Source organism: Doryrhamphus excisus, linkage group LG2 (assembly GCF_037039965.1).
Source record: "Doryrhamphus excisus strain RoL-2023G ecotype Guam linkage group LG2, RoL_Dexc_Guam_v1.1, whole genome shotgun sequence".
Taxonomy (NCBI): Eukaryota; Metazoa; Chordata; class Actinopteri; order Syngnathiformes; family Syngnathidae; genus Doryrhamphus; species Doryrhamphus excisus.
In genome coordinates, this window is record NC_136358.1 from 16,220,530 (window position 1) to 16,237,349 (window position 16,820).

The following is a 16,820-nucleotide window of genomic DNA, read 5'->3' on the forward strand; positions in this document are numbered from 1 at the left end:
CGAAAATTTGAAACGTTTATTATTCTTAACTGGGATTTTTTTTTTTATGAATGAATGGACGCTTTCGGGGTGTGGTTGGTGTCTCGTTCTGAATGGAGCGCCACCACAGTAGTTAATTCTCGCCGTTATTTACTACATGTTGATTTATTAGTATCATTTTCTGTGTCATCGCACATGAAATGATTTGGTGTGAGAGTATTTTACACTTCTGGTGTCCAACAATCATTAAGACGTGCAGGTTTCTCTTGCATCTGCAAGTGTTGCGGTCCGACGACAGCTTATCTCGCTTCTGGGAACGATCAGTCTCCGTCCGTCGACTGTTTGTGGCTTGCTCAGATGCCACGCGTCGTAAATGGCTTTGACGGGAAATTTAAGCAGCCCAGAACTGCATGTCTTTTAAAAAGATCATACAAAACACTTTTGGCAGACACAAAAAGTGTAGCCAAGTCATGGAGTCATAACATATATACTGGCTACTTGCCAACTGTAGATGATTATATAAGAATGATATATTTCCATAGAAGGTTTTAAAGTTAATGTACAAGTCATTGTACAGCTAAAATCTCACAGTATTGATCCAGGGGACCATTTGTGGCCTGCTACACATTCAGAAAATACAATTGAACAAAAAAACAAAACAAAAAAATAAGTTAAAAATAAGTTAAAATAGTCAAAAAAGTTGTAATTCATTGAGAAAATATCATAATTTTACGAGAAAAAAAATATTTTATTTGCATAAAGTTGAAATATACAAAAAATTGTGTGGAAAAAATGTTGGAATATTATGAGAAACAAACAAAACATCATTTTTTGAAAATTAGGTTAGGGAAAAATATATAATCATAAAAGAATAAAGGCCTATATTAAGATGAAAACAGATATTAAGAGTTAAGTTGACATATTTTAAAAATATAAAAAAATTGAAAAAAGTCAGTTTTCTCTTGAAATAAAAAATGTCAGCACCCCTGATATTGATGAATAGATGCGTTATAATGCTCATTTGTGGCCCACATTCTGAAAATACAATTCAACAAGAAAAACAAAAAAAAAAAAGAATAAAGTTAAAATCATCAAAAAAGTTGTAATTCATTGAGTAAATATCAGAATTTTATGAGAAAAAACATAATATTCTGAAAAAAAAATAATTTTATTCGCATAAAGTTGAAATATACAAAAAATTGTGGGGAAAAAATTTTGGAATATTATGAGAAACAAACAAACCACATCATTTTTTGAAAATTAGGTTGGGGAAAAATTATATAATTATAAGAGAATAAAGTCCTATATTAAGATGAGAAGAGATATTTAGAGGAAAGTTGACATATTTTGAAAATAAAAAATGTCAGCACCCCTGATATTGATGAATAGATGCGTTATAATGCTGGTTTGTGGCCCGCTACACATTCTGAAAATACAATTTAACAAGAAAAACAAAACAAAAAAAACAAGAATAAAGTTAAAATCATCAAAATCGTGTAATTCATTGAGAAAATATCAGAATTTTTTGAGAAAAACATAATATTCTGAGAAAAATAATTTTATTCGCATAAAGTTGAAATATAAAAAAAATTGTGCGAAAAAAATGTTTATGAGAATTATGAGAAAAAACACATCAGTTTTTGAAAATTAGGTTGGGGAAAAAATTTATAATTAAAAGAGAATAAAGTCCTATATTAAGATGAGAAGAGATATTAAGATATTACATTAATATATACATATTTTGAAAATATTTTTAAAAACTATCAAAAAAGAATAATAAAAATTGTCCATAGGTATGAATGTGAGTGTGAATGGTTGTTTGTCTGTATGTGCCCTGTGATTGGCTGGCCACCAGTCCAGGGTGTACCCCGCCTCTCGCCCGAAGACAGCTGGGATAGGCTCCAGCACCCCCAGCGACCCTCGTGAGGAAAAAGCGGTAGAAAATGAATGAATGAATGAAAAATGTCAGAACCCTTGATATTGATGAATATATGAGTTATAATGCTCAACCAAGTCAGTCGTGGCATGTGCGTAGCGGTTGTGTAATAAGCGGCGTTACAATGCCATCTGCTGTATGGAATTGGAATGACATGCTACACAGGAAGTCCCCTCATAATGTGCTTGTGAGCGAGGGCGAACAGACCGAGCTGCGTCGGTCCAAATGTATTTGTGGGAGGCCACAAATAAATGACTGTACGGAAAACACTGACATTGCGATAGCTCCTCAGCAGTTATATTCAACAACTCCCGATTTGATAAAAGAAATCCGTAGAATCACGGCGTTGTGATGTGAGTTTTGTTTGCTTATGTAAATTACCCCAAAGTCGTGAATTCCAATATGAAGTGTTTGGCTTTTTTCCAGAGAGCGGGGGTCAGCTCGAACCGCCTGACTCATGCGTCCTCTCAATCTCGGAACGTATACGTCAATTGTGGCCGTCTACGCTGTCGGTAGAAGCAGCTGGAGTGGAGGCGTAGCTATCATTAAACCTGGCAGGGCTGCCTATACGTGACTCCTTGCGGAGCGTGTTGATATTTCTGGGCCGGCGAATGTACGAGCTGGTTTATTTTCAACAGGAACCTCGGCCCAGAGAGTATTGCGTCTCTCGGGGATGTCCTGTTGCGTTCCGGGCCAAAGTCGCAACATGGCTTCTCCACTTCAAGTAAAAATAATAACTGCTTTTTCACTAAACAAAACAAGCAAGGATCACTCAAAATCATCCTGTTTTTTTTTATTTCTTTCCTCCTTGTGAAATACATATGCAAATATATTTGGATGCTGTCATTATCAGCCACTTAATAGGCATTTCATTAGGGGATTTGTGAATAGGGCAAAGCAGGTTGCCATGGATACTCCAGTGCTTTAAGTACAGTAAATTAAAATGGTGCAGCCTGCCAAGCACTTATATAATCATCGCTCCTTAATGGTCTGTGCTCTCTGGCCATAAGCAACATATCATGTGAACAACAGCACTGGAATAGTACTACCCCCTCATTATGCATTATTTGACTCAGGACTAAGTGGGGGTCCTGAATTGTGCTTGTGGAACATTCATGTGACGACGAAAGAACATGCCTGATGTGTGGGGCCTTTTTTGTGTGTGTCTCTTTTCATGATAATTGTGAGAGAGTTTTCAAGGAGCTGTTTGGCAAATGTAAAATGTGCTGAGATCACTTTGCCTGAATGTGAAAGTGTTGTGTTTGGATGCTTTTTATGCTTGTTATTGTGTGAAGGCGATGGATCCTTTTTTTTCCCAAATAGTTAAAAATCTGTACTTAAACCTAATTATATTTTCTAATGGGTGGGACAACTACTGGGGGGTAAATTCTACACAAAGATGATTTATTGTGTTTATTCACTTTAACCCACAAAGGTGTTGTATCATCAAAGAACATCTGATATGAGTTTTGCACCACAGTTTTCCTATTTTTTATCAAAAATGTATTTTTACATAAAAAAGTTGTTATATTTTTACTATATTTACTGACTTTTTAGACCTGCACTTGAGTAGTTGTATGGGGATTACCATTATATGGTGAAAATTACTTTATAAATATTTTTTTTAATTTTTCTTGTCAATAAAATAATATTTTGATATTATAAATATTACAAATAAATGTTTCTAAATTAATTGTTTTTAATGGAATTAGGCTTTCCATGCCGGTTTGTTTAATGAGCAGAATCACGCCGCTGTCAAGGTGCCATTGTTTGTTTCCCTCGACTCAACAGCGCCTCTGCTGGTGACATTCAAGCACTGCCTCCACTTTGCCTGAATTGCTTGAAGTCACAATGAATCAATTCCACGTTCATCAATTATAACACCCTTTTAGTGACAAGAGTATGGAAACGATGCCGCTGCTGCTGCTCTTGGCGCACTTTGTAGACCCCCCCCATCACCCTTCTCCTCACTGTACCCACTTGTCTCACCACCCCCTCCACCTTTTTACTGTCTTTCTATTCAGTGCTGCCACCGCACATCAAGATGCTGGTGGGCCTGTTTGTCTCTGTTGACCTTGGCAGCAGGAAAAGCGCTGGTTAGAAGAGGAGACAAAGGGAATAAATAACTGCAGGGAGGAGGCACTCAGATTGTCACAGATCTGTAGAAATAGCGTTCCCCTTAGTGAAGCAGACTTTTCTCAGGCCGGGGGCCTCTTGTTTGTCTTTTCCAGCGAGGGTGAAATGACTTAAAAGTGGCCTTGTGGGTAGGGAAAGTGAAATAGCCGGCATAATAGAGGAATTAATTGTTGGCCTGCCTCATAATAATGATATCATACGCCGCTGTGGAGCTAATGTGCTGCTCAGAGCCGGGAGTTCAAGTGGTCTTTACCCCGCCGTGTCGTTCTCCTAAATAAACCTCTCATAGTTGCCCTGGGTGGATGCCTGTTTTAATTTTTTTTTTTTTGAATTTTTATGTGCATTGCATAGACATCAAAAAAAAAAAAGCACCCCCCCTCTGTTGTAGCGAGCTGGGGGCAGATGGACGGTCTTTCTGCTGCATCTGCTGCAGAGCAGACTGGGGGCTTTGTACTCATCTCTCCTGGGGGACGCCTTTCTCCTTTTTCCAGTAGATTCCTGTCTGTCGGAGCAACTAAGAAAAACATCTGTGGCATGCAAGTAGAGAGGGAAAAAGGGAGGAAAACAGCAGGAGAAGTTGGATAGGCTTGATTTTGGACAAATATGTAATAAATATACAAATCATCATTAAGGATACATATAGAGGCGTGTTTTTTTTAAAGAATACATATTTTTTCAACACTTATTTTATATACTGTATGGAGGCATTTATTTTTGTAAATAAAACATGCAGAAATCATCAGCAAAATTAATTAATTTATTTTTTTATACTTATTTTTTCTATATCCATGCATGTTTTGATTTTTAACTAAATAAAACTAAAAATAATCAGCAGTGCATCAATATTTTTTAACCATGTATTTATGTACTTTTTCCTTTGATTTCATCACTGTATTAGTTTTTTCTCTCCTTATCAAACACAATGACTGAAGTATCAGTAATTGGGGTAGTATTAAGTAAGCTCTGCTTCTTCCTGCTCCTTTTCGGACATGTTGAATTGTCCACGTGCGAACACGTTTGAGGAAATAAGCATGATTTTGGAGCCCAAAGTAAAAAGAGCCATCAATGAGCCTCCCTTTCTCTGATTCCCTTCCTATATACCCTCCTCCCCTTCGCCCCAAACATACACAATTCCTCTGCCAACCCCCCCCCCCCACCCCCACCCCTCGATCCTCTATACGCCCCCTATTCCCTCCTCCTCCTCCTCCTCCTTGCGATCATGCTTTTTGTGTACTATTGGTCCTCGGGCGTCAAAACAATCCAGCGGGGGCTGCCTGACTTGTTTTAATTAGGCGCCACTCAAACTGCATCTCCGACGTGACCAGGCAGAGGTGCACCGCTCTTCGGCACGTTAGAAAAACCTCACTTTGCCTACTTTTTTTGCTGTATTTTCTTCACTTTTTGCTCTTTTTTCAATTTTTTTTTACTGATGATTCCCGGCATGCTTCCCTACCAAGGAGAGTGGATTTTTCTCTCATTGTTTTTTTGACATAAAAGGTAAGGTGACAACTACTTTTCATTGTTACTTTACTAAAGAGTACAAAGAAGACGTACCTCCATGGGAAGTGCTCCTCCGTAAGCTTCCAAGAGCGGAGCGCTGCGCTGCGCCCCGGTCGGTCCGCCTGCATGCCTGGATGTGTGTGAGTGCACTTTTGTGTTAGTGAGAGAGGAGTGTGCGATTAGAGCGAGAGGAGAGCCCGGGAGAAGCGAGGTGCGAAGGGGGGAGAGCCGTACCGAGCATGCCTTTGCGCCTCTTGTACTTTTTCAAAAGTAAAAAGAACCCCATCCAAAAAAAAAAGAGGACCCGTGCAGTAATTGTGCTGTTTCATGAACAAGACACACTTAGAATATGTTTTTGACTTGTATGACTGGCGAGAGGAGTGTAGAGGGCGGGGGCTAGCAGGGGTGTGCACAAGGTGGTGGTGGTGGTGGGGGGGGATGCGGTTGTGGTGTTGTTTATGATGCACCCCCCCATAAACACGGCGGGTGTGATGACACAGATAGTGTTGCCTCTCCGCACGCGGTCGCTGACACCGCTCGACTTTTGCTGCTGCTGCTTTTGAGCCCCTGGCGGCGGAGGTGGCGCCGGCGGCTTCAGCGGAGGCGGCTTCAGCCTCTGCTACTTGCTTTTGAAGGTAAAGCCAACAAGTCATCCATGCATCCATCCATTCATTCATCCATCCATCAATCAACCGCACTCATGCTGCTTGATTATTGTGGGTGTAGTTGTGCTGTTGTACTCCTTTTAGGGACAGTGTGTGTATCTGTGTGTGTGTGTTTGTACTTTTAAATACCAAAAAGTCACAAGACAATCAAAGAGCATGTTGTGTGTGTTTTTTTAAACCAAAAACTAACTTGTATTTGCAGCTAATTATCAGTATTTTCCAAGCCAAGTGGGTTCATTTGTTGACTTTATTATTGATGAGCCATTGCGCTATGTGCAAAGGAAAAAAAAAGGAAAAGAAAAGCTGCTCCTTTTTATAATTTACTACCCTAATACATAATGAGCGATGTGATTAGTTCACCAAAGTCTATTTTGAAGGATAATTTACATTGTTCTCCAGAGTCTGGCTCATAATAGCTCGGCGATGGAATTAAATGCATTAAAATCCCCCTGGCGATATATATATATATATATTTATTTATATTTCCTGGATATGATTTATCCAAAACACACCTGAGTGTGGAATATGTTGATTGACGGCGTTCATTAGCCTTTTCTTTTTTATTTGTTTTGGAAAGTTGACACTTTGTTATGCTAATGTTGATGTAATTTAATTTGCCGTAATGATGATGCTGGCTATTATCCACATAAATGATGCAGTTAAGCAGCCTCATTTGCATGTGCTTGACGCAAGGAGGAGGGGGTCGGCCCCCTTTTTTTGGCTCCTCCTGGCCCGATCTTTTTTTTTTTTTATTAAAACTATTAATAAGCATTTAAATTGAGTGTTTTTGGACTCTTCCAATCAAAGTGACTCCTTCTAAAGTCCCCAACGGTGCATGAAAGTAGTGTGACTAAGCCTGAGTTTAGGAATGCATGTCCTATTTTTACGTGTCCTCCGTCCCGTCCCGTGCTATCCCGTCCCATCCCGTCCAGCCCTCCTTGTTATGCGCCTAATTGCCTCCATAAATCTTCCCCGGCTATGACTGAGGAGTGTTGCGGTGTTGTCAAGCACAATCTTCGCCCTTATTTACCAATTCATTAAGATCTATCGATGCAGGGCTGTTGAGGGGGACATAAATCAAAACCGGGGGTACAGAGCAGGGGGGGGGGACATAATAGCTCTAATCAAGCAAAAATGATGAGATATGTGTCTGTCCAGCCAAAAGTCCCAAGATTTGAAATAAAGTAAGTCCTCACGCTCTCTCGCTGCTTCTCGGTAAAGATGATTGGAGCAGACAATGACGACTCCCACCCCCCTTACACCCCTTTTTATAGGTCAATTAGCCCTGATTAGGTGGGCCGAGTTAATTAATGCAATTGGCAAATATGCAAATGAGAGCTGACTGATGGGGCTTTCGTCACTTGTCTCGCTGTAGCCGAGATCGACGCAGAAGCATGCTGAATAAATTCCTTCTTATTCTTTTGTAAGAAGTAATTGGATAGCATTTTGGAATAAATCTGTATTAGCACCACAACACACGGATGGGCGAATAGTCCTTTTATCATCTCCTTATTGTAAATAGAAGAGAATTAAGTTGGCGTAGGGGGGGCCAGCTGAGGGGGGCTCTTGACTCTCCTATCACAAAGCTACAATTTATTGCAAATGACGAATTGAAACAGGACAGCAGATAACCGATTCTTTGACTAATCCCGGAGAAAGAAAAAGAAAAAAAAAGTCCATTATTCATATTCATCTCTGTCCTGATTTTGTAAATATGATTTCCTCTCCTTTTTCCTCCTCCTTCTCCTCCTCCTCAAAGCAATCTAAAGGACTTTTGAAATGTGGAGTGCAGAAAGCATTATCATACACAGGTTTATAAGACGGGAGTCATTCATGCTCTGTCCCCCTTGTAAAAATCCCACATGGCGTCCGTACAGATGATCATTATGTCGGATTTTCTTCAACTTTTCCAGCCCCTATTTTTTTTTTTTTTTTTAATGTGTGTCAGCACATGATTTATTAGGCAATCTAACCTATTGAATATAGGCCTAGTTACTACTTTATTTGCCATGCATTATGGCAATGATGAATTCATTTCACTCAAGCACAGAGAAACGTGTGATTATTTAAAATCTCCACTTGATGAGGAGCCATCCGAGGGTGAAATGTAATTTTGACTGTTGTTTTGTACGGTGGTGGTGCGGGGGGGTGGAAGAAAATGGGAAGCGATAAGGAACACAGCATTTTTTAGGGGGCATGAAAAATGAAGTATGGGTGTCAAACACACATATATGCATATATATATATATATATTATATATATATATATATATATATGTGTGTACGTGTATGTGTGTGTGTGTGTGTGTGGACATCAGACAGCTGTGTGTGCCCGCTAGATGGATGGCGGGTGTCATAGTGTGTGTTTACCGCACATGATAGAGCGGCGGACAGGCCAGGTAATGAGGCTACATTAAGGGCTTTTAGGGCTCGCAAACAAAGATGGAGGACTCCTTTTAATGATAGGTGTGTGTGTGTGTGTGTGTGTAAGGGAGGCATATTTGTTTGTACTTTCAAACACGCCTAACACTCTTCAACATGTCCGAAAAGAAGTAGGAAGAAGCAGAGCTTATTGAATGGACAGTGACGTATTATTTAGCACTGAGCTATGTATAAAATGTGCCTTTTTATCATATTGCGTTGTGCCTTAAAATAAGTGGTGCAATGTACGGCGTGTCTCTTGAGAGTGTGTGTGTGTGTTTGGAGGAAGATTGTGATATTAATATTGCTGTTTATTTCATACATCACACATGTCCGAAAAGGAGTCGGAAGAAGCCGAGATTTTTTTTTAATTTTATTTTTTCATTTAAAATGCATTTCAAAGTCACACTCAAATGCGTTTTAAGAATGCGTGCGTATGTGACGGTTCCCGCCACTTCCTGCGACTCATCATCGCAGCCTGTCTGTGTTCCTAATTGACGCTTTAATGGGCAGATTTGAACGCCGCCCTTAGACGGCTAATTAATTGATTAAGGTTAAAGCAGCATCTGATCTCGATGTCGGTACACTTTGCATACATGGTTGTGTTCACGTTTTATTTTTTAATATATATAAAATATCCCTTTGTGTCCCGTTTTTTCCGAGAGTCCATTTGGAATGTTCATAAAATGGCAGTAAAGGCAATCAGACGGTCTTTCTCTGAATATTTTAAACATCAGCCATGTAAAATTTATGCCTAATTTGAATACTTATTAGCTGCAGCCTTGAGTTTCTTATTCCGAGATTCATCTCCGGATTGGATGTCACATTGTGCCAGTCCCTACACCCCCCTCCCCTCTTTCTGTCTCACCCCCTCCCACCCTTCGCCGCCACCCCCCACCCCCTCCTTTTCGTCCTCTTCGTCTTTCTTGGTGTTAAACAGGGGCCTGTTTGTTCACAAGCGGGCCTCTTCCCTATTTGCTTGTGTCCCGGGCAGCTGTCGCTCTCCTGCTCTGTGTAACAGCTAACAGCTCAGACCTGTTTGTTCTTTTACCGCCCCGGATCCTGTTTGTCCTGGCTGTGGACATCCTTTTAAGACCTGTCCTGCATCAGCCTCTCGTCAAACACACACACAGAAAGCTATTAAAAACAGAATTCCTGCCTCCTCTCGCTTTCAAGCTGGTGTGTTCCGTCAAAATTGACTTCATTCTGATGCCAAATATGCCTTGTTTACCCCGGGAGTGCCCCCCATGTGAAGGCACAGGTATTGGGTTAATGGGTAAAGGTGATGGTTTAGTTCAGGGGTGCCCAAAATCTGGCGCATGGGCCACTTGCAACACGCAGCTTTTGTTTTTCTTGGCCTGTGTCTACAAATTTTATTGTTATTTTTAATTAGGTGTGAGAATTTATGATTAAATTAAACATGTAAAAATAAAATAAAATCAAGCATGACTCGTATTATTAATAAAATAATTAATAAATAAAATGTTAATATTGTATTCTGAAAAAAAAAATCTTAGTTTCTCTGGAACATACATAACAGAGATTCATTGCATCTTTACACTTATGCAATACAACATATCCGAAAAGGAGTAGGAAGAAACAGAGCTCAGCAATTACTACTCATTTGTTCCGGAAAATAACAGGAAAATAAAGCGTAAAGATATTATTATTATTATTATATATGCACCATTTATGCTGTTTTTAGCACAAGCATTAAATACCGTCGCCACAAATTCATTTCTTTTCTCAGGATCCATTCTTGTCATAATTTATTGTTTTTTATTGAAATGATTATTTAGCCAGCCAGTTTATAATTTTGCATGATTATGCACCACAAATCCTGCAAGGAAAAAAATATTTCAGTCAGTGATGTATGCTTTAATTGTCCCAGGCATATGTTAGCCCTTATTTCCATATTATATTCCATATTATTCTCCTTTATTTAGAGTGGCACTATTGAATATTTAATTTATGCGTGGATTTTAGTGGATATATACCACATTTATACCCCCCCCCCCCCCCCGTCCTTGTCAAATAGCACCGGGACGTGCATCTCTTTGTATTGCTTCATTTACACAATGAATGCATAATTGCTCAGTCTTGCATCCCCCTCCCTCCTCCTCCTTCTTTAAATGCTTTTATTTGCAAAAGGGGGGCTGTGTGAGGAAAATGGATGCATTATATATACAAAAAAATATATATATATTTATAGGAGGGGGGGATTGGAAGAAGAGCCCTAACCCGTGCCTCTTAATCACTTCTAGGTTTTAAATCATGATGATGCAGGAGTCGGCCACAGACACAATAAGCAACAGTTCAATGAGTCAAAATGGAATGAGCGCCCTAAGCAGCAGCCAATTAGAGGCTGGCAGTAGAGATGGGAGATCAAGCGCTGGTGGCGGTGACACGAGCGGCGAAGTAAGCACAGTTGAGCTGCTGCATCTGCAACAACAGCAGGTAAGTTGTGTTTCTCCCCCACCCCACTCCCCCACCCCACTCCCCCATCCCAACTCGCTCTCTCCTCACTCCCTCTAAGCCACCCTTCTCCGTCCGTCCGTCATGCTTCCTCTTCTCTGATGTGGGCACTGGCACATTTATGTCGAACATGGACCTTTGTTGTGTTTATTTGATGACTTAGCTTTGTTTTTGTCATTTCTATTAGTATTTGAGTTAAGGGAGCTTATATATGTGGGGGTGTTGGAGATGCTGGTGTCCACTAGAGGGCATCCTTCTTCATTACAAGCAGCATAGAGACCTTTGACCACTCTTTTTGCAAATTTCATGCAACTGTTGCTCTTTTCCGACTAATTATTTGCAGTGAATTAAAAATAGGCCTGTTTTGGATTGTGCTGTGTGTGAGGGTATGCATCAAAGTCAGGCGCCAGCGGAGCTAAAGTGCCTCTTGTTGTCTTTTTCACGGTGAATGATGGCTTTGACAGTTTGCCAAAAGAGCAGCGGGAGATGAGGTCAAGGGGGTCTGCTCATGGGGTTGTGTCCTCTTTTGGTTTGGTGGCCATTTCCATGCATTCATATGTGGATAAATGTGTGTGTGTGTGTGTGTGTGTGTGTGTGTGTGTGTGGAAGCAGCTGAAGCCCTGTGGTGGTGTTTGCAGGGTGGTGGGAGCCAGTCTAGCAAAATGAAGTATGTCCTACAGGCCCCTCATCCCATCCCTCAACCACGCATCTACTCGCCAGCCCAGCGGTGGTGCTGGCGGCGTCAAACGGCCACCCTCTATCACCACGCCGCCACTCTTTTACACACACACACAAACACACACACACATGCACCTGATTGGGGTCAATTCTCTGCCTCTTGCCGCCATTACTCTTGAAGAGTTGAAGGGAGTTGGGTGGAGGTGTCACTAAATGACAGAATGATGGCGGGGGGGGGGGGGGGGGGGGGTCATTTTCAGTTGACTTTTTATTGGTATATATTTATCACAAAAATAGCATTTCTGATAACAAATGGCATGATAAAATTACAACAATTGCATAAAATGTCTTGTTAAGTCTCTCAGTTGGACTAAGAGCTTTTTCCGGTGTGTGCGTGCATGCATGTGCGTGTGTGTGTGTGTGTGTGCACGCCTTAGAGGCTGGCCCGTCGTGCCTTCTTCCAACCCAGAAACAGACACATTGAAATGAGCAGTCCAGCTAACAGGTCTCTGGAGGCTTTTTAAAAATCCTAGGCCTTTGTGCTGTTAACTTCACACACACGCACACACATTGCACAACGAGGTCCATCCACAGACAATAGATGGAGGATGCATTTGCTTGCATTGTTTCACATGCAACTGAAAGAAGTCTCCGAGTGAATGACAGCATCCATGCATGCGTGTTTATGAAGCATTGGACTATTTGCAGGCTTTTTACAGGAAGGCTCTAATTTTCCTCCCATATTTGACATTGAGTGGTCCGGTGGGTATAGGAAGCTGCAGTCTCTCATCACGCTGCTGGAGGGATGATTAATAATAAGCACTGATGAATTCCCCCCTCCCCCCCCCCAACCACCCTATTCCATGTCCCTCTGGGTTCTGCCATTACCTAGCAGCTTCCCAAATCCCACCTGCAGCTATAATTAGAAAAGCAGCATCTTAAGGTCTCTTGCCTTTAGATTGGACCTTGTAGGGCTAAGTTACACTGGAACCATTTTGCAACATTAGTCATTTTCATTTTTGGGAGATTTGATCAGATCGGATTGGATTGGATGAGACAATGCTGGAAGTTGTTTCTTAGAGTTTTGGGAAATTTCAGCACCTTAAGACGTTTTTTTATGCCAGCATTGATGTGACCCACAAAAAAAGTCTAAGGAACCGTTGTCTCCCAAGTGTCCATTTTTGGCCATTTCCATGCTACATCCCCAAGTGCCTTGTCTTAGGGATTTGGTCTGATTATTACAAAATTTGTGCTAAATATAGCTAAGCAAAACTGCAAAGTTTACCCTAAAACACAATAACACAGCCCAACAAAACCATTTTGTTGTGAAGAGATGAAAAAAATACCCTTATCGTTGTTGTGCTTGTAGTTTGTATCACACTAGAGCTGGTAATGGTAATGGTTTAATTTCATTTGAACATGCATCAGATTACAATTGAATGCATCACATAATCAGTTCACAGTTCCACATGTCCAAAAGGAGTAGGAAGAAGCAAAGCTTATTAAATCTTACCCCTCCATCTGGTACTTTTACAATCAGTAACTGTTACATTTGTTCACTTCCTGCTTTCCATAATACAGTTTAAGGTTTTTTATTTTTTTTTTTGTTTGAATTTTTACATTTTGTAATTTTTTTGCCCTGTACCGAAGTACAAGGTGATATGACCATACAATGACATTATGTGTACCATAGTATTTGCTCCCTTTCATGTCGCTAGCAACCAAAACATTACAATCCACTCTCGGTATGACAGACATTTTAGCTTAGACGACCATGAAATTTATAAGCTATGTCTTTCTAGAGTAGCCCCACAAAAATATCTCAACGACCCATGCCCAAAAGTCACAGGACGTCCACCATTTTGCTTTAAAGTGGACATTTTAGGCCAATTCCAGAATGATTATCCTAGAGACTAAAGTTTAACCACAATGCGTTGTGTCATTGTGTGTGTGCAGACCATGACAGCAAGGTTTGATGTAGTCGCCATAAAAGGCTAAACTCCACTAACTCCACAAGGTCAGAACCGGACCAAACTTTTAGTATGCTAGTTTCAAAGGTGCCCCCTACCATCTGATGTGTAGAACTCCAAAAGCTCCTCTCCTGATGCAGTATTATCACGTAAAAAGTCTTGCATTGGATTTCAGTCGGCGCTAATCTAGTCATCTTTGCAGTTGTTTGATTAAAAAAAAAATGGTAGTAAAAAAAAAAAAACTTATCTATGGATCTGAATGATAAGCACCATGTCCACAATCGAATTTACCGCCCATTAATTCCTGCTGGGGTTTCACCACCCCACCCCTAAAGGTTGCCTAAAGAGACCTAATTTGATTTGAGATCAGAGATTAGATTCATACTGTATCTGATTGCAATTTGCCAGCTGCAGCAAATGATGAATGTTGCTTGGACGCTAATTTCCATGATCACCATAAAAGCCTCTGGAAGTCCGATCAATGCATCGTTGCTATAATGCTACCCTGTATGAATATGCGAGTATTGATCTTTGGAATTTTGAGATCAAGATGAAGAGGCTGTTAGTTGATTACAGCGCTCGGCTTCGGGTTTATAAGCGGGATTGATGAGGCAATATTCGGGAAGCATATTGATATTCACAGCTAAATCAGGGCGCCGGCGTCGGTATTGTTGTCAACCTACTTAATAGTAGGTCAGCTATCACAAATTATACTGCGTTATGTGGTTTTTCTTGACAGGCACATGTTACTAGCCCCATTTTAATGACAAGTGCACTGCGGCGTGCCATCCCACTTCCAGGCCTACCTTTTGTTGCTCTGAGCGTCCAAGTTGACGGTGACAGCAATTAACCTGCCTGCCTCGCTCTTTAGCTCGCGGGAAATGGTCGGAATTTGACAGCAGTTGACGGCTAATTTTTAAGTTTTGGGGGCAAATTCAGTGAAAGTCTTTTTTTTTTTTTTTACAAGTCACTCTTGTTGACTTTTTGTAGAGTAAATACCCTTTTAAGAAATGCTGACATGCACTCCTCACAATAATCTGCCCTTCACCTGCCTTTTTTTTTTCTCCTTCCAACACACACGCCAGATGCAAATCTGCGCTTTGCCCTTGAGCATAATTTAAAGGCCTAATCACCCAGTCTGTCCCCTTTGGATGCGGTACGAAATAAGGGACTGTGTGTGTGTATGGGGGGTGTATGCCGGCGTCTCATTTGCACCCTTACACAAAGAAGCTCATTAGGTTTATCTTTAAGGCCTCACTCGACTGTGTAAATAAGACGCCATTGGCTGCGGATTCGGCGCATCAATCACCTCCCAGGACAGGAGAAAGAGCTCCACCTGAAATATGTTCTATTTCATAAAGCGCTGAAAAGGAGGCGCGTATGTCTTTGTGAAGTTATTGCCGCGTTCGGTCAAAAGACAGTATTTACAATGGAAGCTATCCTTCTTTTTATTTCAAGGCTGGCTATCGGCAGTCATTCCCCGCTGAATAGTACATACAGGCCTGTGACATATAGGCCTGTAGTCCCAATCCCCCCCCCCCTCCACATGCGATGACACTAAAGATATACTGTGTGAATGACAGCAGCGCTCCTGTTTGCTCGCCCTTCCCCAGACAAAACACAGTATTATTCTATTATCTACACAGATGCCACCGCTTCCTCGTCCCCCGTACCGCACCGTCCAACCTGGCCTGTCCGTCTTATGTTTAAGGCACATTACACGTGGCCTCCTGGAATTTACAGTGGCGCTCTCCCAGTAACTCCATTTCGCGGCAGAGTCTCTTGAGAGCGCGGCGAAATGTCAAGCGTCGAGGCTTGAAAGGGAGACGAGGAGAGAAAAAAGGGAAAGAGGGGAGGGGTGGTGGTGGAGAGATGGAGATGGCGAGAGGGAAATGTGCTGGAAATAAACACTTATGGGCATTTTATGCTCAAGCGGTCAGGAGCTGCTGCGATACAGGTTGATGGGGAGCGTAGGTAGACATAAATATCATTATACAATGGTGCAGTGATACACTACTCCGCATTAGGGATGGGAATTCACTGTTGATTAATCGCGTCTTGAAACAGCTGAGGCAAAATAGAGAGCGGTACTTGGCTACAACGGGCCGTGAACTGTGGGGAGTTTAGCACATCTAGGCGGCATTGTTCGGCTCGATACAACATTTGAAGCAGGAGTATAGAACATTCATTCATTCATTCATTTTCTACCGCTTTTCCTCACGAGGGTCGCGGGGGGTGCTGGAGCCTATCCCAGCTGTCTTTGGGCGAGAGGTGGGGTACACCCTGGACTGGTCGCCAGCCAATCACAGGGCACATATAGACAAACAACCATTCACACTCACATTCATACCTATGGACAATTTGGAGTCGCTAATTAACCTAGCATGTTTTTGGAATGTGGGAGGAAACCGGAGTACCCGGAGAAAACCCACGCATGCACGGGGAGAACATGCAAACTCCACACAGAGATGGCTGAGGGTGGAATTGAACCCTAGTCTCCTAGCTGTGAGGTCTGCACGCTAACCACTCGACCGTGGTGGTGCCCTGAGTATAGAACAGTCAAAGAGAACAATTTTCCGCAGATACCCATCCCTCGTTTATCACGGTTAATTTATTCCGAACCAATGTTGATGTTCCTGAGACCTACTAGTGTCCAGTGTAGTAGAATCCTATCTCAATGGCATGGTAAACATTCATACAGGAGCTGCTGTCGGCCACAACACACTCTCCACATCGCTAACCATGCTAAGACTCATGCTATCAATAGCTAGCTGATATCACTTCCCAGGTTCAGCCTCTTAAAGGCACACACAGCGTCACAGATAAGGCTTACTACATATAACATGTCCTTCGTTTAGACTGATTGAAGATTTGGGCCAAGAATTTGTACAAATTCTGTATTCATGTTTTGACTGCGGAACAAAAAAGAATAATGGTTTTATTTCATTTGAACATGCATCAGATTACAATTGAATGCATCACATAATCAGTTCACAGTTCCACATGTCCAAAAGGAGTAGGAAGAAGCAAAGCTTATTAAATCCTACCCCTCCATCTGGTA

General features: G+C 41.4%; 1 protein-coding gene and 1 long non-coding RNA gene across 8 annotated transcripts in view; one reads left to right on the forward strand and one right to left on the reverse strand.

The window, feature by feature from the left end:
- Nucleotides 1-16,820, forward strand: part of foxp2 (forkhead box P2) — a 107,597-nt gene that overhangs the window by 36,624 nt on the left and 54,153 nt on the right. For 2 of the 7 annotated variants that reach the window (XM_058077298.2, XM_058077301.2), the window contains exon 4: nucleotides 10,901-11,093. The exons of 1 other annotated variant lie outside the window; for it this stretch is intronic. In XM_058077298.2, the coding sequence (XP_057933281.2) occupies nucleotides 10,911-11,093 (183 nt within the window). In that variant the 5' untranslated portion in view covers nucleotides 10,901-10,910. Of the gene's footprint in view, nucleotides 1-4,915; nucleotides 6,187-10,900; nucleotides 11,094-16,820 lie in introns of those variants that run through there. 4 more of the 7 variants (XM_058077299.2, XM_058077300.2, XM_058077303.2 and 1 more) reach the window with 4 other exon arrangements.
- On the reverse strand, nucleotides 3,889-5,803 carry LOC144902095 (uncharacterized). The gene is made up of 3 exons (XR_013630352.1): nucleotides 5,786-5,803; nucleotides 5,606-5,700; nucleotides 3,889-4,578 (listed from the first exon to the last, which is right to left on the reverse strand). It is a non-coding gene; the product is annotated as an uncharacterized LOC144902095 (long non-coding RNA).